Raw genomic sequence first — 20,192 nt, 5'->3', positions numbered from 1 at the left:
CATCTGTCTTTGTGGGATGGACCCATCTTCTGGACTCGGCTCTGCCTGCCCTGTCTGTCCACACTCCCCAGGTCATGTCGCTCCACGAGCCCGACCACTGAAGGCACGACTTCCAGGACAACTTCACACTTTTAACTAGACCATGGTCAGAGCGCACAGGCCCTGGAACGGAGGGCGAAGGCTGGGGCAGGACTGGAACACTACAGCTTTATACCAACAACCCCATTGTAGGTTTTCATTCCCAGCCTGGGCAACTCTGGATTGAAGGTCTAAGACCCTGGAGGCAGTGGGGGGTGGGGTGGGTGCCTTTCTGCAGGGATGCAACAGTGGTCCTGGTTAACGTGGAGAGACTGTGGGGTAAGGCAAGGACAGCTACCCTGGAGCCCCGCGGACTTGCTGGCGTTTCCTGGAATTTCTGCATGAGAGAACTGAAGGAGTCTGCACCTCTCGCATCTCGAAAGGGACACTTCAGAAATGAAGGGTAGATGGGGTGAAGGGGCCACAGCCCATGACAAGCGCAGAGTCAAACAGCACTGACCAGGCCAGGGACCTTCTCTACTCACTGACTCACACGTTCCACCTACTCAATAACAGGGTGGCCTTCCCCACATGCGTGTCCCTGCACCACATCCCAGGTCTTGTGCTCAAAGTCTCCAAGGATTCCTGCATTTAAAGCCCCTCAGGTGACATTAAATTCAAAATCTGATGGACCACATGGCCCAGAGCCCCAGGCTCCTCAAGTCACTGTCATGCCCAGGATGAGATGCAAACGACATGGACTTCCTGGCCCAGGGCACTGCCAGTAATGGGAGACCGACCAGTTTTCAGAATAAAATGTAGCTTTATTACGACACAGGAAAGACTACAAGCCATTAGGGAGGAGAGGAGCCAAACAGTCCCTCAGAACAGCAAGGAAAGGGACATGGAGACATCCCCATGGTAAAATCCACAGCACGATCACTGGCATCTTGTTCTTATGATTTTGTTGTCAGAGTTATAGCAAATCAGTTACCTGAACTGTCAAAAGAACAGCAATTTTATACGACAGGAGCATCTACACCGAGCAAGCTACGACAGCACGAGTGTACACACTGCAGAAGGGCGAGTCACGGGCGCTCTGGTGCAGGCAGGAGGGCCCCCACCCCCCAACTCAGGACACCCCAGAGCGCGCCGCCGCCTCCCCGTGACGCGTCAACACAGCGGCCGGTGTCTCAGAGACACAGTCACTTTGATACACAAGTGCAGGGGGAGGGGTCGCCCAGGAGTCCTCCGTGGTCTGGACGTCGACGCGAGTGGTTGTGAGAAACGGGAAACTTTCCAGCAGTTGCATTGGGAGCCGAGAGAAAGGACTCCCAAACGCAGCCTCTATTCCTGACATCACGGCAGGACCTCGGCACAGCCGAAGCGTCACGCCCACCCCGCCTCCACCCCACGTGGCTCTTCCAGTCAGGGGGTGATCTCGTCAGCAGACACACAGCTAAGTGCTCAAAACACCAGGCCAGAGGGAGTAAATAGCATTAATCCAGATATAAAAATTCAAAAATAACATTTAGAAAAGAGAAACCTGGCTTCACTGTCTCCCCATCCAGGAGCTATGGACATGAGTGCAGGGCCCAGAAGGAGTGCAGGGAGGGACAGACTGATCCGACAGAAAGCCAGAATGTCCACTCTGTTCCCACTTAACACGGAGGACCAGGGCCCAGAGCTCCATAGTCACCTCCAGCCCAGGGCCCTCAGAGCAGGCATAGTGCACGGGCCACGCAGGGTGGTTTCTGAGTACAGGTGCCCACCCGCATGTCTGACGATGCTCATGGCTGTTTCAAAATAAGCTTAACAACTTGTGTTTCTAAAATACAGAAACACAACTGAGTGACCCTGGCAGGCGCTTGGGCCGTATCCACCGGGTATGATGACCTGGCCTAGGAACCCTAGCCAGCACCTTCACCCTGCATGGCAACCACGCCACTCCTGGACCTAAGCAGCTGATGAGCTGGACCCAGTCCACTGCCTGTTGGCTGAGAACTATGCGCACACCTTTACAGAGTGAAAAAAGTTAACACCCTGTAACATGGGAAAAGTATGTGATGTTCACACTTCCATGCTCATGTAAAGTTCTCCACAACACAGCTACATCTGTCTATGTGTTAGCTGTCAAAGAGACCACAGGGCCCACAAGCCGGGAGCACTGACCACCTGGCCCTCTGCGGAAAGTCCGCGGACCTCGCTGCAGGGGGATGTGTTCCTCTCCACGAAGTAGACCTCACAGTTCAGGGCAGATGCGCTTGTCCCCGTCTCCAGGTTGGACTCTCTCAGAATGGACAATCTAAGTCAGGGTGTGGACAGATGGGTGCATCTGCTCCTTCAGCCCATCCCACTGGCTCTGTCCCGGCCGTCTTTCCTGCTGCAACAGAAACAAGCAGAACGGAAAGCAGAGACCCCCAGCATGGAACAGAGCAACACCCCCCATCTCTGCAAGGCCCCCCCCCCACGCCATCCAACACGTCCGCTGCCCAGCAGCGACTGGGAGAGCTTGTGGGCCAGGTGGCCAGGAAGGAAACACAAGGAGAGAAACAGTGAAACCACCAGACACACTTGAGTTACTTGAAGACGGAGACCACTCCCTGCCCAGCCCACTCCTCACCCGCGGGTCTGACACGGACACGGAGGTCCCTGGGGATAAGGGGTGGGGGCAACAAAAGCAGCACCAGTGAAGAAGCAAGACCCACTCTCCAGAATCAAGGGAAAACGATCTAAGGTTCAGTCTGAACTCGGTAATTCGTTTACATTACTATCACTGCATTCATGAAATTCACGATCATGGAAAAGAGTAAAAGGGAGAATAAGAAAACGCCTATTTCTAGAAAACGGGGAGGTCCTTCCGCATGCAGGACAACGCTGGCGTCTACAGGACAGACGAGCCGGAGGCCGCACAGGGCTGTCAGCTCCACAGGCTCCGGGCCCTGGATCCACGCTACGCACACTCAAGACCCCAAATTCACGGAGAAAGAGATCGCGAGGCCCGTGTCTCTCCTCGGCCCGCTCTGAGCCCCCAGGCTGGAGCCGCTGGCAGTCCAAGGGGCATAGGAGACACGCGGGCACTGTCTCCTTTGCCCCCAACCCCTGGGCCCACCTCCTGCCAAGCATCTGCCAGCGTGTCCCCAGGTGTGTAGGGGCACCCGCGGGGCTACTCGTACTCCAGGAACTGCTTGTGGTAGAACAGCAAGTACCTGTGGAGGAGAAGGCAAGCTCACCTCCCAGCCGGGGCACCTGTCCCCCAGAGCCGAGGCCCTCAGCCCACGCCTGCCCTCCCTTGGGTTGGGGGTCCCTCCCTGAAGGATGCCTGCCCCAGGTTCCACCCACCCAGCCCTCTCAAGGCCACTGCGGAATCTCAAGGCTGCCACGCTGCCTGGAACTCCAAGCCCAAATGCTGTCAGGGTCACAGCAGGTCATCTGGGGCAGGAGCCTCACAGATGGGCACAGGGGGAGCTGCGGTCAGGGGACCTTGGACCTGCGGGACGCACCCCTCGCTGTCCAGCACGTCCGCGATGCTGGCCTTGGTGATGATGGCGTCATCACATTTGAACCACTGGTCCTTGTGCTGTCGGATGAAGCTGGTGTAGTGGCCACTCTCCAGGGTCCCCTGGTGGTTGACCACCGCAAACAACGAGTACCTGACGGGATGGCAGGAGGGACACGGAGGTCACTCAACCCTGTCACCACCCGGGACCACCGTCCCCACAGGCATCAGCCCAAGGATGAACGCTGACGGGGAAGGGTAAGGGGACAGGCCACCCGGGAGACACTGGAGCTGCTGCAGCCTCCCCTCGGCCGCCAGCAGGAAGGATGGGAAAGGAAGATAGGGCCTAGTCAAGGTGCCAGGAAGGTCAGGCTCCTGCAAAAGGAGGCGAGCTTAGATGCAGGTGGGGGAGGCCCTGCCCTGACAGAAGAGTGGTTGCAGCACCATAGGGAGCCAGCCAGGGACCAGAAGGCACACAGCCTGGCCATCCCCTCCCCATGGCCAGCCACACAGACACACACACAGTCACACACACAGTCTCCGGGCAATGCAGGTGGGGCCTCCCTAAGGCCCAGGGCCCACTCTCGCTCAAGACGCTGGCCCGCCCGCCAGGTGGAGCCACTCACTTGTTGTCGTTGTTGAGACTGTCTGTCGGCTGCTGGTACTGCCCGTTCATCCTGCTCTCTTTGCTGCAAGGACAGCGGCAGACTCAGCCTCGATCAAAACGTTAACTGATCACCCTCACCAGGGACTTGCAAGCCACGCCTATGTGGCTTCCAAGCCTTCTCCCAAAAACTCTGCCTCAGGCAGAGATGGCCTCCGACTTACAATGAGGAAACCGAGGCCCAGGCTGGCCAAATGGACCCTCCACACCGAGCTGGAGTCAGCCAGGACCCACGGTTCCCCCAACCCATCCTGTCTCCCCACTCCACCCCTGGCCAGGGGGTCAGCCTCACTGGACCCACCTGGGCTCGGCCTACATGGGCTCAGGTCTCTGCTGCTTCGACACCCCCTGCAGTCGTCCACCAAAGCAGCCCTCATCTGACACACTAGTAAATGTCCAGGCGTTTTGTGAAGGTAAATTTTAAGTGGTCCAAGAAACAAAGACTCGAAAACAAATGACATCTGCAGCTGCAAAACCACCCTGCTGATTTGTATCCAACCCCAGTGCCTGCGGCTGAAATGCTGCTGACAGGCAGACAGCCCGTGTCTGAGCCAGTCCCACAACAGCTAGTCGGGGGCCAGCCTCCCTCACACGGGGAGGGATCAGAACAGTGAGGGGTCAGGGGCTTCCATGATATCAGGGCTCACCGGGGCCTCATCAGGGACCTGGCACCATACCTGCCCAGCCATGGACAAAGAACAAACCTGGAGGCCATGAAGGGGGTCATGTCCAGCTCCAGGGGGAAGGACACATAGGTGGTGATCTTACGCCGGAGTTTGGCTGAGTGTTCGAACCGCTGCAGAAACGGAGGGATGGGGGAGACAGGTTAGGGCTCCTCCCACCGTGTCTCCGGGGCTTCTAACGTGCCTTTCTGTGTTTTCTGAAGTGCCCCGCTTCTGCCCAGAGCCAGAGCTCAGAATCCACAGGACGACAAACCCCACGGGGCTTAGCCCACCAGCCCTGACACAATGGGCCTGACGGCAGGTATGGACATGACACAGAATCTGGCAGGAGAAACAGAGCACACGCCCCACGGCCTGCGCCCCCTGCCAGACCGGACGCTTCCCCACGAGACAGGACCCTGGACCACTAGCAAGCCAGGGCTCGGGTTTTGGGTTGTCTTACACCTTTAAAGGGTCACAAAACAGAAGAAGCAACAGAGACCATTAAAAAACGCCCAAGAAGAGCAAACACAGCAGCTCTGCCACGTATTCTTTCTTAGCTCATCACACAGGACTCACACTTGCTACTGGCCCTTCACAGAAGGCATGCTGACCCCGGGATTAGACCTTACTGCAAAGGATCTTTGCTTTTAAGAAAAAGAAAATCAGAAAACTTGGGCTGAGAATGGAAGAATTTGGAGGGGAGGAGGAGTAAACCCCTAACCACCCCCTACCCAGAGTAACCTGCCCTGTTTCAGTTATAAAGTAATTCCTTTTTGATTCATAGCAAACCTCCTGACACCAGACACGAACAGTCACTTACAGGAGCCTGTGTGCTCCAGAGGCGAGGTGGGCACCGCACACCCACCCTGGGCCCGGGACGTGCTCGGGGAACTCACTTTGAGGTGGAAGCAGGCCACAATGGGCAGCTTTTTCATGGTGAGCTGCTTGGTGGACTCCTGGTAGCTATGGCAACCGCTACATTTGATCTTGGCACTGCTTCCTAAGTGCTCTGGTCTGGTAAATCTGCAACATGTCAAAAATGTGCACTTTTAGTTATTAAAAAAAAAAAAAAAAGATGAGAATACTAAGAGAAGAAAGAGAGAAAAGTTTTTTTTATCATTTTCAGTGGGTTCATTCTGTTCCTAAACACATGCACAATTAAGGACGCTTATAACATTACAATGAAAAAAGGAAAAGGCTACTTCTTCCTCTTCTGTCATAAAGAATTCTCATCCTAAGTAATGATTTTCTAACTACCGTAAGACACAGCAAATTACTCCCTGAAAAGTGAAAACCAGCATTCACACAAAACTGTACATGAGTGGTTACTAACTGCAGCTTTATTTGTAAAGGCCAAGAAAAACCTGAAAGCAATGCAGATGTCCTTCAGCAAACGAGTGGTTAACCGGTGCACATTGCAGACTACTACTGAGCAATTAAAAGAAAGCAACTGGTGATACATGCAACCTGGATGAGTCTTCAGAGAATTAGGGTAAGTGGAAAAGTCAACCCTGAGAGATTATGTGATGTACAATTCCACTGATACAGTCTTAAAATGTGCCCCCTCAGCTCCTATGTGGGAACGTGAGGCCTGGGGAGGTCTGGCTTTCTCAGGACTCTCCCCAAGCAGCCACAAGGAGGGCCCCCCCTCCCCATGAGGCATGGCCACCTCACCTCCGCAGGCAGTCGGTGAGGGTCGTGGTTCCTGACACGTGGCTCTCCCCATTTACCACACTGCTCTCGCTTCCAGGGCTCAGAGGCCAGAAGGGGGTAGAAGAGCCAGGGAGGTCCAGGCTGATGTCCCAGAAGGGGTCGATGGTGGTGGAGACCCCGCTAGGAGCAAGCAGGGGGACATGTGAGCAAGGACAGATCTGTGGGCAGCAGAGCAACAAGGCCCCAGCATCCTTGGGCAAGGGGAGCACTTACTGGCACACCTGGCAGGTCACATCAGACTGCAGCCCCCCCGTGAAGATCTGGTCTATGATGCAGTTGCAGTGGTTGGGGTTGTTGGCCTTCTTCCCGTTATCATCACCTGGGGAGACCATGGCTCTGTGACCCTGGGCCCCAAGGCAGCTTGCCATCAAGCCGCTGAGCCTAGGGACAAGGCCAGCCCCCTAGGGCAGGCAGCAGCAGGAGGGCCTGGGTGGACCTGCCGTATGTTCTGTTTTCTCCCCTTGTTTCTCCCTAAGACTACGTGCCTGCCATCAGTCTGACACTAAATCTATCTCATGTCTATTAACTGGTCTAGGAGCAGCCCTGTTCTCACCCCTCCTGGGCCCTCACTTTCGCAGCCCACACCCCTGCAGAGCCCACCCTGGAAGGTCCACCCCCGCAGCCCCACCTTTGCAGTGCCGGTGCAGGACGTCCAGGGCCGCGATGAGGAACTCGTGTGCGTCCTGCTGCTCGTAGCCTGCCAGGTGCCGGGCGTGCGTCCACACCAGGTGCAGCAGCTTGTACGGGATGTGGGGGGACCGGTGCCCCGAGTAGAACTGTGTAGAGAGAAGGAGCGGCAGCCTCGTCAGGAGCAACACAGAGCTCCCACGTGCATACCTGACAACGAGTGGGCCAAGATGGTCATTTCCTCTCCTTTTCATGCAAACTGTGTTTTTACTTGGAATCTGCATGTAAATTTTCTCCATTCCCACCATCTGTCTTCTAGAAATATGTCCAAGTGACGAACTGTAGCAAACTTTCATCGAAACACAGAGGAGGGCATGGCAACCCACTCCAGAACTCTCGCCTGGAGTACTGGCACAGGAGCCTGCTGGGCTACAGTCCATGGGTCCGCAAAAAGTTGGACACAATGAAGCGACTAACACTTTTACTTTGGTCAAAGGGGAATAAAAAGGTTTTTTTTAAACACACACTCACACATATACACTAAAAAGTGCCTTCTGTTCTGTGTAAATTGTACCCCCATAAACCGGAGCCTAAAGAGCAACGTGACAAGATGAACTAAGCACCAACACTGCCTGAATAAGACCCCCACCAGACTGTTCTGGCCCAACGATACCACTCAGCTTGTTCACTCCTGTAACGCCAGCCACTGCTGGCAGGCTGCAGGAACATGGGGACTGGATGCGCCGGGCCAGGCCAGGGATCGGGAGACTTCTGAAAAGGGCCAGACGGTGAATAACTCCAGCACCACAGTCAGGCAGGCTCCAGGCAGCCGGGGTGCAACAGGGAAATAAGAGGATGCAATCAAAGGCCTGGGGCCAACACCTGAAGACACCCGGGTCCTTACAGCACCTGAGGAGCAGGACTCTGTCCTGCAGTCGGGCCCTGAACCTGGAGGGTCAGCTTGCGAGCCCATCAGGAACAGAGACCTCTGGTGACAGTTAGCAAGGCTGGTAACGAGACCCACTGCCCTGTGGACAAAGCTGTAGGTGACAGTTGGGTGCTGGGGGGGCAAGGGGGCCAACGTTTGCTGCTCACATCCCATCTACGGCAGCAGCGAGCCTCTGAGAATGACGCGGGAGTCTCTCGGCTGGAGACCCTCTCAGGGAGAACATGTGGTTCCATGACGGGGCGTGTATGAGATGCCCACCGCAGGTGAGGTGACAGAACCCCTCTCCCTCCCACTCCCCTCCCCGCACCTCCTGGAAGAGGGAGGACATCTCGCAGACCAGGCAGGAGCTGGGGCTCTGCATCTCACAGCGGTGCCGGTCGGACAGGAAGAAGTCGCGCAGCAGGGGCGTGTGTGTGAGCGCCTGCACGATGCAGTTCATGAAGCACGTGTTCCCCAGGTTGATGAGGCCGCGCAGACCTGGCGGCGGAGGGCTGGGTCAGCTGGCATCAGGACCCCGCCAGCCCATGGCCCCACTCGTGTGAGAAGAATGGAGCCTCTTTCCAAGGCTTGCACTCCTCTTATAGGAAAAGGCCCTAGGAGTGCTGACCCCCAGCATTCGGCCCCCAACTTCAGCATCAACCATTCTGCCAAAATTGCCTGAAGGCCTCCGGTAACAAGGGCACAGGTCAGAGAGAAGTTTCCCCGACAAGCTGGCAGCCATGCCGCATCCCCTGCAGTCTTGGCAGGGCCAGGGAGACTGCTCACACTCACACCCGCTTCCTGAAGAGCCCCACCCTGCCCTGAGGCCCCACTGAGGCCCCTGAGGCCCCACTGGGCATGCGCCCACCCACCGATGGTGCAGTTGGACGTGATCTTCCGCCGCTTGGGGTTGTGTTTCAGCAGCTCGAGCTCCCGTTTGGTCGGCTCCCACGTGGAAAACTTCTCCCCGACACCTAAGCGGTGGAGGGTGCTGTTAGCTACACTGTATGTATGAACCCTGTTCCAGACACTTAAAGGAGCTTCCTTCAGAGAAAGTGCCGTGAGTAAGCCACGTTCCCAGAGGAGAGGAGAACAAGACCAGTTCAGAGCTGTTCAGAGCGGTGTCAGCGGTCCTGAGACCAGCACCTCCTCGGCCTTAATCCCTGGGTAGAGGGAGCAAGGCTGGACCCCTTGCGGCAGTCGCAAGCCCGTGGGGACTCAGGCAAAAGCACAGGTCCAGGCACCACACCTGCCTCCCCGGGCTCCTCCAGAGCTTGCAGGAGGGAGCAGGCAGGGATGGGGGCTCTTCCCCCCTCCCCCCACCTCCCTCCCCTCGTGCCCTGACAGACGATGGGCAGGGGATGCAGGCTAAGTCATAACCGGGCTCACAGAGCTCCGGAAAACCAAACCTTGCATCTTCCAAGCTTTCCGCTGCTCCTCTTTGGCAATGATTTCTATGTCTTTGTCATAAATGTAGTCCTGACACAAAAAGCAGTAGATACCTCCATACATGAGCTCGATGGCTGAAAAAGAGAAAGGAGAGAAGAAATAAAACTTAATTAAAGATTGAAAGGTAAAAAAAAAAAAAAAAAAAAAAAGATTGAAAGGTAATGCTTCAAGACACAAACACCTAAGTTTTCTAGGTATCATTTCTCTAACCAGAAAATCCCACTGTTACCAAAGGCTGTGCCCCCGCTTCAGACAGTGTGTCCAAAGCAGGTGAGGCACATGAGTTCTCCCTGGAAGCTCCCTCAAGGGTTGAGCAATCTGAGGGAGAAAGAGGTGCCATGTCCGTACTTTACAACGGACCCAACCCCTCGGTACCAGGACCCTCTGCCTTTCCTTTGAAACAAGGGAAACTTGCATTCGTATCAGCCCACGGAGACTCCCAGGACCAGAGCTCTATGACCCAGGCGCCCAGCAGCCCTCACAGTGCCAGGATGCAGGCAGCACAGCCGCCAAGCCAACAATCCGGACCCGTGCCCAGGGCTTCCCAACACACACATGCACGCATGCACACACTCTCTTCCATAAACATGTAAACCTGAAGCACCTTAAGTGGACACACACACACACTGTTCCATAAACCACATTCTAACACAGCAACGGGCAGGATCTTGCTCCTGTTCTGTGCTTTTGTCTCTTAAAGCAAACTTTCTAAAACTGACTCATTCTGGCAAAAATAGAGACAGAGTTTATCAAGCAGGCTGATAATGTGAACAAATACCACATTTCTAAAGTGACTTTTGTAGGCGACACTGGGTTTCAGTAAGATTCTTCAGACAGTCTTTTAAGTGTAAACGTGTTCCCACTTTTGCAGGGCTCCTAACCACAGACACTCTCAGCCCACATGTGAGACCCTACCTGGTCTCATCTGAGAGTCAGATGGAATGAAGCACAAAGTTCTCTACCGCACACCACAGGGTCCCACCCCTCACTGTGACCATCAGCCCTTCTCTCTGGTTCCTCTGGGGGAGATCCCACTGCTGACTGCTGGCCCTACTGGGCGGCCGCCCACCCACAGCCTATGAAGCACCATCAGTGTCATTGGCTCTCCTTCCGAAAAGGCCAGTTAACGCCTCATCCTGGGCTGACCCCTTCCCCGCCCGGTTCAAGCTCTCAGCTAGAGATGACGCATGACCTCTGGAAATGACTGCGTTCGGACACCATCTCTACATAGGAAGACTGGGTCAAAGGAAGCTGTGTTGTAGGAAAGGGCTTGTGGCCTGGACCTTGTGAAAGCGATTTCCTTACAGGAATCCTCACCACCTCACCATCGTTTGACAGAAAACACAATACTCAAGGAGAGAAAAACTTAGTGACAGCAGTCAGAAAATAAAGCCTAGAGCAAAACTCAGCTTCACGTAACCCCACCTCGATGCCAGCACCTCCAGCCTCTCCATGAACAAACAACAAGGCAAACCCCTCACAGCGCTAAACTCACCCAGTACCCCATAATGACACCAATAACCTAAAGCTGCATGGAAGGCCTTTACAGATTTCTGCCTAAACTAACACCTAACCATGCTTTTCAGAGGGAGAGACAAGTCTCCGATGTTCGTTGCAGGAAACGCACTCTTCAGAGAGTCATCCTTCAGGGTCACAGAACTCCACGTGACCTCAGGCAGGCTGGACAGGAACACCTGTGGGCTGTTTCTCTCCCCTCCCCACAGGAGTTCCAAGGAAAGCACAAACCACTTCAGGTAAGAGCAGGCTCCTGGGAGAGTGGAAGGTCAAAGCGGGAAGTTGGGAAGATGACCCCAAAGCCCAGCAGGTGTGCATCAGGAGGGTCTTACCCAGGTTGTGCCTCTTGGATTTGGCATGCTCGTGAATGTGCTTCTTCGTGAAACAGCCGAAGAAGACACAGTGCAGGCAGGAGTGCAGCCGGTTCAGGTGGAGGCCACACACATGACAGACGCACGACTTCGCCTAAAAGTCAGAAGAGAGAATTGGGAACCTGGGCTTCTCAGAGACACCAGAGCAAGGAGATTCCGACAGGCACAGCTCGGGAGGAAGTGGAAGCCTGGGTTTCCTCTCAAGGTCTCCCCATCTAAAAGATCTTTTCCTTAATCTTGTCAATCGACCCAAAAGGCACGTAGGTCACTTAGTTCAGACTGGCTCCTCGAAAGAGGACTCAGCCCAGTCTCAACCACCAACTCAAAGCCACTCAGACCAAGCGTGTGAAGCTTCAGGAGCAGAAAAGGTCCTTCTGCATCCGAGGGCCCCCCACCCCCAGGGCACCCGTAACCAGCACACCATTTCAAGTTTGATATTCCAGGTTCCAAGACCACAGCAAATCTATAATCAATCAAGATGGATATGAATCAAAGCAATACACAGAAACAAGAAAAAGAATAGTCTGTGGGTGAGAACTAGACCACAGAAACCTGAAGTTTTATAACCTCAGCAATCATGAGCACTGTGGTAAACAATTCTCTTCCACCCAAACCTCCCAAGTATCTCCCCCCTCCCAGCAGGAAGCCTGCTCCAGGGTGCAATTCCACAGGAGTAAGAGGTTCATGGGAAAGACTTCTAAAATGTTGCAATACAAGAAACAGTAATTGTATCACCTATTTATTCTACCAATGATCAATCTAAGAAATTAATTAATTCTAATTGTTCTCAGTAACACAAGGGAAGTTTTAACTTACAGAGTGGTTACTTGATGTGTAACAATGAATGCTTCCCAGTAGCCTGGATGTTTTCCTTTTACAAAAATATTGTTAGGAACAGACTCCTGGAATCTGTTTACTGCCCCCTTTGGCTACAGATGTAAAAAAAAGATTAAGAGGTGTTTCTTGTTTTTATCAATCTGGATACATTAAATGCATGACCACAGTTTTATTTAAAAAACTCTTCTATGACCTTAATAAACAAAAAATCCAATTCTATTTATATAATTCAAGAAAAAACTCAAGACCAGCATGACTCTTAAAATATAAACATACCAGGTTAAGTACATAAGTTTAACACATTATTTCCCCTTAAAACACACAAAAGTTTTAAAAAACAGATAAAAATTTAAGCCCTGAATTTTAAATCCAAATCTGTGTCACCTGTTCTTTTGCAGCACCTCTCAAGAAGAAAAATCTGCTGAAAGAAAAAAGGCGTCAAGAATGTTAGGTACACAAAAAGGGAACCACAAGAATTAAGCACAGGCAGATGGGCTACAACTAGAAAGAAACTGGTGACATCCTGACAAGATCAGGGAAAGAAAGCCTGAGGTAACAAACACATACACACACAATGTGACTAAGTCTTTTTCACACAAATAAAGTCCATGCTCAGGGCTCATTTTAAGGCCCTGATTCAGATTTTACAACTAGGGCTCCACTGGCAAGCAGTCCCAAACACAAATCCATTTTCCGTAAACACCAAGGATTTGCCCCATACCCCAGAGTAAACAACTCTTGGGTTAATTGGTGCTCTGCAAATAAAAACACACACAAACCGCACCTCTTACAAGCCACTGACTCCAGCTGACCCTGATGGGCCTGAGAAGGAATAGGAGCTGCTTTTGGAATCCCCGAGGCAATTCTGTCCGGATTTGAGCATAAAAATGAGTAACAAAAGTAATGGATTGTACACCCAACAACAACAGAAAATACCCAAGTCCACTCTGAAATTATACCAACACAGGCACTGCACAGTCTTTTCATGGTGTTACATAAATGTAACAATGTTTCTAATACGACTGTTCTGAAGGGGACTGCGACTGCTGTGGGTGATCAACATTTCACAATGGTTCATTCATTAGTGCACAGGCTAGGCTACTTGGCTACTGTAAGACAATCAATTGCTACTTCTTTGTTACCAATACAGAATTGCTACATCAGTAAACAAGAACCTCTTCTGCTCCTTATCTTTTCATTTTTGATGTCTAGTTCCACCCCCTCATCAGCCTATAATTTAATCAGCCACACCTGTGTAATGATTTGATCACTGCCTGTTCATCGTGACTACATAATAAAGCCTCCATAAAACCCCCATAAAACCCCTAAATAATGGTGTTCAGAGTGCTTCTGGGGAGGTGAATGGATCGCTGTGCTGCGGGATGCACCCCAAACCCACTGGGACACAAGCTCCTCTGCTCTGGGTCCCCCAGATCTCACTCCAAGTATCTCTTCATCCGGCTGCTCATCTGTGGTCTTCATAATAACCTTTACAATAAACATGTAAAACTGAGTAAATGTTCCCCTGAGCTTTGCGAGCTACAGGAGGGAAGCAGAGTCTTATGACTGGAGATTGAAGTGGGGGTGTCCGCTGGAACCTGCAGGATCAGACACTAACTCCAGGTGGGCAGTCAGACTGGGTCAGGTTTGTGTGACACCCAGTTGGTGTTGGTGCAGACTGGACAATTACTTGGTGGTGCTGGAAAACATGCCCAAATAATTTAGTGGGATCACAAACTTGAGTCAGACTGACTTAATTTCAAGGTCCAAACTTGGCATTTAATCTGCAACCTTGAACAGGTCAGGAAACTTAACTGCCAAGGCCACCTAAAAAATGTAACCTGAGTTCAAAATCAAAATGTAATACTGTGAGAGATGTTTTATAAGATGAAAAACGCTATGAAAATACAAAGTGGTAGTATTATAAATGAGAAATCTGTGAGCCCCAGAGATGTGGGACCACACAAGGTCAAAGGCCACATACCTGGGCAGAAGCAAGACTCAGGCAAACACCCAGCCCCCCACCTCAGTACTGACCACCTCAATCAGTCCTTAATTCACATTTCGATCACGTTCCCCACTGTCAATTACAAGTGCCTCCAAGGAGCCATCCGATTCTCCTAGAACCTCATGTAACCTGCTGGTCCCACTTCATTCCCTAGAACCTTGATCAGGTGATGCAAGTGACTGACAGGCCCAGGTTAAGATGAGGCAGGTCAGCTCATTCCCTAGAAACCAAGTTCCCTTATTTCTACCTCACCTCTCAACATCTGCTGGACACCTGACCCCTTAAGTATGGGTGCTCAAGACAGCAGAAACTTCAGGAAAGACACAGCACCACTCCAGATCTTGCCCGAGGACCAAACTCAGATCCGATGGAGCCTTTGAGTTGGCTGCCAACTTACAGGAAATAGAATAAAACATGACAAAACATGAAACCTAAGCCTGCAGCCGGCAAATCCAGACTCAGGAATGATCCTGGCAAAGCCTGGAGCTCTTCAGCAGGTCCCTGTAGGAATGAGAGGGGCAAGGAGAACGAGACACAACATCCACACTGGGACAGCACCCAGGGAAGATGGGCTGGCGGGGGGGGGCGGGGGGGGGTGGGGGGGGCGCTTTGACCCTGCGCCTGCCGCACAGAGCGCGGACCTTCACAAACAGGGCTCCAGATTCCCCCCAAACATGGAACCACAGCTGTGAACCGTGAGAAACACATCAGACAAATCCAAATTGAGACACATCCTACAAAATACCAGATTAATACTCCAATACTCCTCAAAACCACTGCCGTCATTAAAAACAAACAAAAGGCAAACTTGAAAAACCATCACAATCCAGAGGAGCTGAGAGGGGGAAACAGGGGAGAGAAAAGACAAAAGGATGTCCCTGGTGGTCCAGTGATTAGGACGCTACTGCAGGGGGTGCAGGTTCAATCCTTAGTCAGGGAACTAAGATCCCACAAGCCGGGTGGCAGAGGCAACAGAGGAGCCTGAGGAGACACGGACCAAATATCTCCTGAGACAGGACGAGAGAAAAACTAATCAGACCTGAATAAAATATGATCTTTAGTTAATAATGAGATATCAAGCTTATGCATTACTTGTAACAAAACGTACCACAGAAATGTAAAAACTTCACCATCAGCGAGATGCTAGAGATTGATACAGGAGCTCTCTGTATCATCTTTTTAAAAAATATTCGCCTACAGTTTATCTTGGTTTTTCTAAATAATCACATCTGTAAACAATAGGATTTTTGTTTCAGCCCCAACTCCCCATTCATTATAACTTTTTGTTCTCATATATCATCTAGAACTTCCATTGTTTCTGCTGTTATTTAGTCACTAAGTCGTGTCCAACTCTGCAACCCCACGGACTGGGGCCCACCAGGCTCCTCTGTCCATGGGATTTCCCAGGCCAGAATACTGGAGTTACCATTTCCTTCTCCATCTGTATTATTTCTGATAACTTTTCTGTAAATCTAAAATCTGAATCTAAAACTAGTTATTAATCTGCATAGAACTAAATACACACACAAATAAGCAAAAGTGGAAACCAGAGAAATCAGAAATAAAGCTGTGGATTGTATCCACGTGGGCAAATGGTTTTAACAGCGAATTAGTCTTGCTGGATGTTACCATAAGGATAAACCCCCAAGGTTCTCTATTTTTCACAACAGCAGGTTAATCTACATTACCTCAAAAGGAACAATGTTTTCATTTTAGATCTTTTACTTGGAACCGCCTGTCTCCTGCTCCCTGTGAGTGCTGCAATGCTCAGGTGTAATAACCTGAAAGAACTAATTCATCAATAAATAAAGCAGAAGTTAATTCCTCAAAGCAAGAAGTTCTGAAAAAGAAAACCTTTTACTTAAAAGAATGGACATATCCAAAAAAAAAAAAGAATGGACATATCCAAAAAAATGAACTAAAAACCAAAACTGAAGGAACAGGAGACAGCTGTCTGCAGCATTCTCACCATCATCTAAGTGCCTGGTTGAAAAAGACTAGTCACTGCAGTCAGTAACACTGGACATTTAACAGCTAAGTCTACCATCTACCTACCAGATGCTGTATGCTGTCACTCCAGGTATTTTGTCTAAGCCCGTGACAGCAGAACTGTTATTCTCCAAAGACGAGTTCTACTAAAAAGTTCAAACATAAGAGATTCATTCAGATCTCAGACTCTAGAATTGAAGCAACACTGATTAAAAGAGGTGACCAGTAAGAACCCTAGAGTTAAACCTTTTTCTAAAATACATGGTAAAGTAACACTGACTCAAGATAAATAAGACCATTTTCCATCTGAAATGCCTCCCTTTCCACACCACAACCAAAGGCTTGAACCATGGTTCTAAAATATTGACTACCCAGAAACAAAAAGACACGGTCTCCAGCCCCTTTCCTCAAAAAACCCTTCAGAGATTTCCAACCCAAAGGATTAGAAATGCTGTCACCAAATGTTGTACTGAGAAGACTTCAAAAGTGGTTTGTCATCCTCCAGATTACTGTCCAAACTACACCAGAATCAGTAATGGCCCGAGTTCTGATGCTTCCTCACCTGTGGTGAAGTAGTTCAGTAAAAACACTTCTTATGACTACAGAAAGGGCTATTTTTGAGGACAAGTTGCTGGAAAACTTCAGAATCACAGAAACAGTTCAAAAAGAGAGAAATGATTGCTTAAAAAACATTACCTGTCCCCCCAAAATGTCTATATATCTATTTAAATATAATACAGATTGGGTTAACTCATAACAACCAGGGGAACTGAAAATTCCTGCTGTCCTCATTGTTGGTTTCCATCTTCCCATACAATCCCTCAAGTGGCAAGTACCACGCCAGAAAAGTACAGCAGTACTGAGTCCTCAAATCTCAAATCTGATCGTTCCCATCAAGAGCAGCAGCAGAGTTTGGATACAGAAGTCATAACCCACCTCTACTTAAAGGAGGGTTTGAACTCCTGTAGTTACACTATAGCTGAGACTTCACTGTAGCTTCTTTGAGCAACCTCAATGAAGTTTAACTTAGGTTGAAGTATTTTACAGGCAACTTTCCAGTGTTGAAACCAAACTACTAAGCCTGCACCTCTTCTGTGAAACCTCTGCAAATTACCAAATGTACATTATTGTTTCTCAAACCAAACTCCTCCTTGGCTGGGCCACCAGGATTCTAGAAGTGCACGGAGTCCCCAACATTCAGGGAATATGGATGGAGGACACAAGGATTCACTGGAGGGGTATGACCATAACGCCCGGCAACACCCGACTCGGGCAAGACCCGAGTTCTGAAAGAGGCTCCTACCTCACTTGTCTCTCTGCAGCTCAAGTTCTCATTAGCGAGTAATACAGACGTGTGTCAACAATTTTCAAACTAAGCAATTAACATTAGAAGATTAATCCAAGTCACATGTAACAACAACAACAAAAAGTGACTCTTTCCTCAGGAAATTCGGCAAAGTTAACGAGGGGTTAAACTTGACTCCTTGAAGCAATATTAAAAAATTACACATCTTAACCAACAACATGGAGCAGTAAGTAACAAGATTATCGCCTTTAGAACAGAATCAACCAAGTGATTTATTTTAAGGGCACACAACTCCATAAGCAAGAACCTCACTCCCATCCTAGTAGAAGCCTGTTTTAGCTCCGATTTCAGTTCATCCTAAGAGCCAGTTCTTCCCAACACCCACACTGATAAAAAGAAAGAAAACTGGTGCTTAACATTCCCTACGTGGTCAGCAGATGTTAGTTTTACCATAAAAAAATGCTATTCAAGGTGGACATTGCCTCACAGCGCCTGCCCTCGGGCTGCGAAATGCAAAATCGCCCTACACCAAACAACATACTTTCTTCAGGTAGGAGGGAATAAACGCCATTTTCTCATTTCCAAATAGCTAACAAGCCCAAAGACAGGACACTGAGTACAGCTCCCTCGGGGAGGCGCCCGCGTCAGACAGGAGGCCCCCCGGCCCCCCGTGCCGTCAGACAGGCCCTCTTTACACCGCTCCTGCGCAGCGACAGGTGACCTGTAAATCCCCTTATGCCAAGAGCGACGCGACTCCAAGCGCACGGTCGGCGGCGCTCGGCATCCGCGCTCGCGCACACCTGGTGGGAGGGGCCGCATCCCGGAACGTCCCTGCGGACCTGGGCCGGGAGCTCCCCGAGCTGAAATGGGGGGAGAGGGCGTCTTGTGGACCCTGAGACCCGAGGGAGCCCCGCGCTGAAGTGGAACGGCGGGGGTCCCTGCTGATCTGGGCCGGGGAGACGCCCCACGCTGAAATGAGGGGGGGGGCGGTGGGCGTCCTTGCGAACCCTGGCCTGTGCTTAAGTGGAGGGGCGGGGGTCCCCGCTGATCTGGGCCGGGGAGGCGCCCCGCGCTGAAATGTAGGGGTTGGGTGTCTTGTGGATCCTGCGTCTCGAGGGCGCCCGGCGCTGAAATGGGGGGTGGGGGGACGGGCGTCCCTGTGGACTCTGCGCCCAGCGCTGAAATGGGGGGAGGGCGTCCTTGTGGACTCTGCGCCCAGAGTTGAATTGAGCGGCGCGCGTCTCTGCACACCCCAGGCGCGTGGCGGCTGTACTCGCGTCCCGGGGACCCCGCCCGACCGCCAGGCCCAGCGACCCCCAAGCACCCGCCAGGACCGCGGAGAATTAGCACACCGTGGGCGGCACAGGCCGCACCCTCCGCGGCTGCGTCCCCGCCCCGCCCCCGCCGGAGGGTCCCCAGGACACGCCCCGCGCGGCGACGTCGGAGACCCTCCCCCTCCCACCCCGCAGCCCCGGGAAAGACCGCCCCCCACGCCCGCCCTCGCCCACCCCGCCCCCGCCGGCCGCAGGCGGTGGGGGAGGGGACGGCGGAGGCACGACCCCCTCCTCGGAGCCGCGCCGCCGGGGCGCACCTTGCGCTTGCGGGCCTCCGCCGAGCCGCTCCACACGAAGCACTGGTAGATGGCGCGCAGGTTCTGCTTCCAGTTGTCCACCTTGAAGCTGCCCAGGTGCGCGCAGCCCGGCGGCGTCACCACGAGCTCCGCGTCCATGGCCTCGCCGTCCGGCTCGGGCCGGGGCGCCGGCGGGGACGAGGACGACGCCAGCGCGGCGCGAGGCTGCAGGCGGCCCGGCTGACGGACAGGCCCGGGACAAAGCGGAGCAGCGCGACTGAGTGGCGGGCACCGCCCGCGAGGCGCTTGCAGGTCGCCGAGGCCCGGGCGGTGCTACGTCATCGCGGCCGGCGCGCTTGCGCTAGGCGCGCCCCTCCCCCAAGGGCTGGCCCGGCGGGGTGGGGCTGCGGAGGCCCCGCCCCGTCTCCCCGCCATTGGTCGGCGGAGGAGACTTCTGACGGGAATTGGTTACTTCCCGCCCTCCGAGGGGCGCGGGCGGAGGCGGGACGGGGCTGGTTTGCGTCGGCTGGGCCGCCGCAGGGACTGGCTGGCAGGGGCGGGCGGTTGCTGGGCCGGGCCCGGTAGCGTTCCGCTGAGTCGGCTGCGGTGAGTTCGGACTGGTGCTCCACATAGTCAGGCCTTCCGGGTGGGAAGCAGAGTATCACATACTTGCGGACTCTGTCCAGTTCGGCCCACTTGTCGCCATTCCGTCGGGCAGCACGTTCGCAGCCCGGGGAGCGCGAGTCCCGCGACCTCCGAGCGGTCCTGTCCACCTGCGGGCCGGCCCCGCTGGTACGGGATGTCCGTGAGGGCAGGTGCGGGTTTCTCGGGGTCGCTCAAATGCGCCCCGCATCCGGAGAGAAAAGACAGAAATAAAAGATGCTGTCTGGCAGCTGGAGCTCGCGGCCCGGCGGCGTGGGCCACCTGCCCGCCGCCTGCTCGGCTAGGCCTTCCTTCCAGCCTGTTGGACTTTACGATTCCCGCCCCGCCCCCACCAGCCCTTCATTTCCTTACCCAAAGAACTTATTCACTT

At 52.7% G+C, this 20,192-nt stretch overlaps 1 protein-coding gene across 1 annotated transcript; it reads right to left on the bottom strand.

Moving 5' to 3' along the window:
• Positions 1 to 821: 821 nt before the first annotated feature.
• Positions 822 to 19,506, bottom strand: USP22 (ubiquitin specific peptidase 22). The gene is made up of 13 exons (XM_043472273.1): positions 19,181 to 19,506; positions 11,411 to 11,543; positions 9,524 to 9,637; positions 8,987 to 9,088; positions 8,443 to 8,612; positions 7,188 to 7,335; positions 6,773 to 6,878; positions 6,521 to 6,679; positions 5,743 to 5,869; positions 4,886 to 4,977; positions 4,144 to 4,206; positions 3,522 to 3,671; positions 822 to 3,227 (listed from the first exon to the last, which is right to left on the bottom strand). The coding sequence occupies exons 1-13, from the start codon at positions 19,316 to 19,318 to the stop codon at positions 3,185 to 3,187; spliced, it is 1,545 nt and encodes a 514-aa protein (XP_043328208.1). The 5' UTR covers positions 19,319 to 19,506; the 3' UTR covers positions 822 to 3,184.
• Positions 19,507 to 20,192: the final 686 nt, after the last annotated feature.

Source organism: Cervus canadensis, chromosome 1 (assembly GCF_019320065.1).
Source record: "Cervus canadensis isolate Bull #8, Minnesota chromosome 1, ASM1932006v1, whole genome shotgun sequence".
Classification (NCBI taxonomy): Eukaryota; Metazoa; Chordata; class Mammalia; order Artiodactyla; family Cervidae; genus Cervus; species Cervus canadensis.
Note: the sequence above shows the minus strand (reverse complement) of the source record. Positions and strands in the feature narration are given on the sequence as shown.

Excerpts from the sequence above, each read along its gene's own strand:
- USP22 (XM_043472273.1), bottom strand. The coding sequence starts at position 19,318 with ATGGACGCGGAGCTCGTGGTGACGCCGCCGGGCTGCGCGCACCTGGGC. Across the intron at positions 8,613-8,986 it reads CACGTCCAACTGCACCATCG|GTCTGCGCGGCCTCATCAAC; the intron begins GTGGGTGGGCGC and ends CTCCGCCGCCAG. Across the intron at positions 4,978-5,742 it reads TGGCCTGCTTCCACCTCAAA|CGGTTCGAACACTCAGCCAA; the intron begins GTGAGTTCCCCG and ends CCGTTTCTGCAG.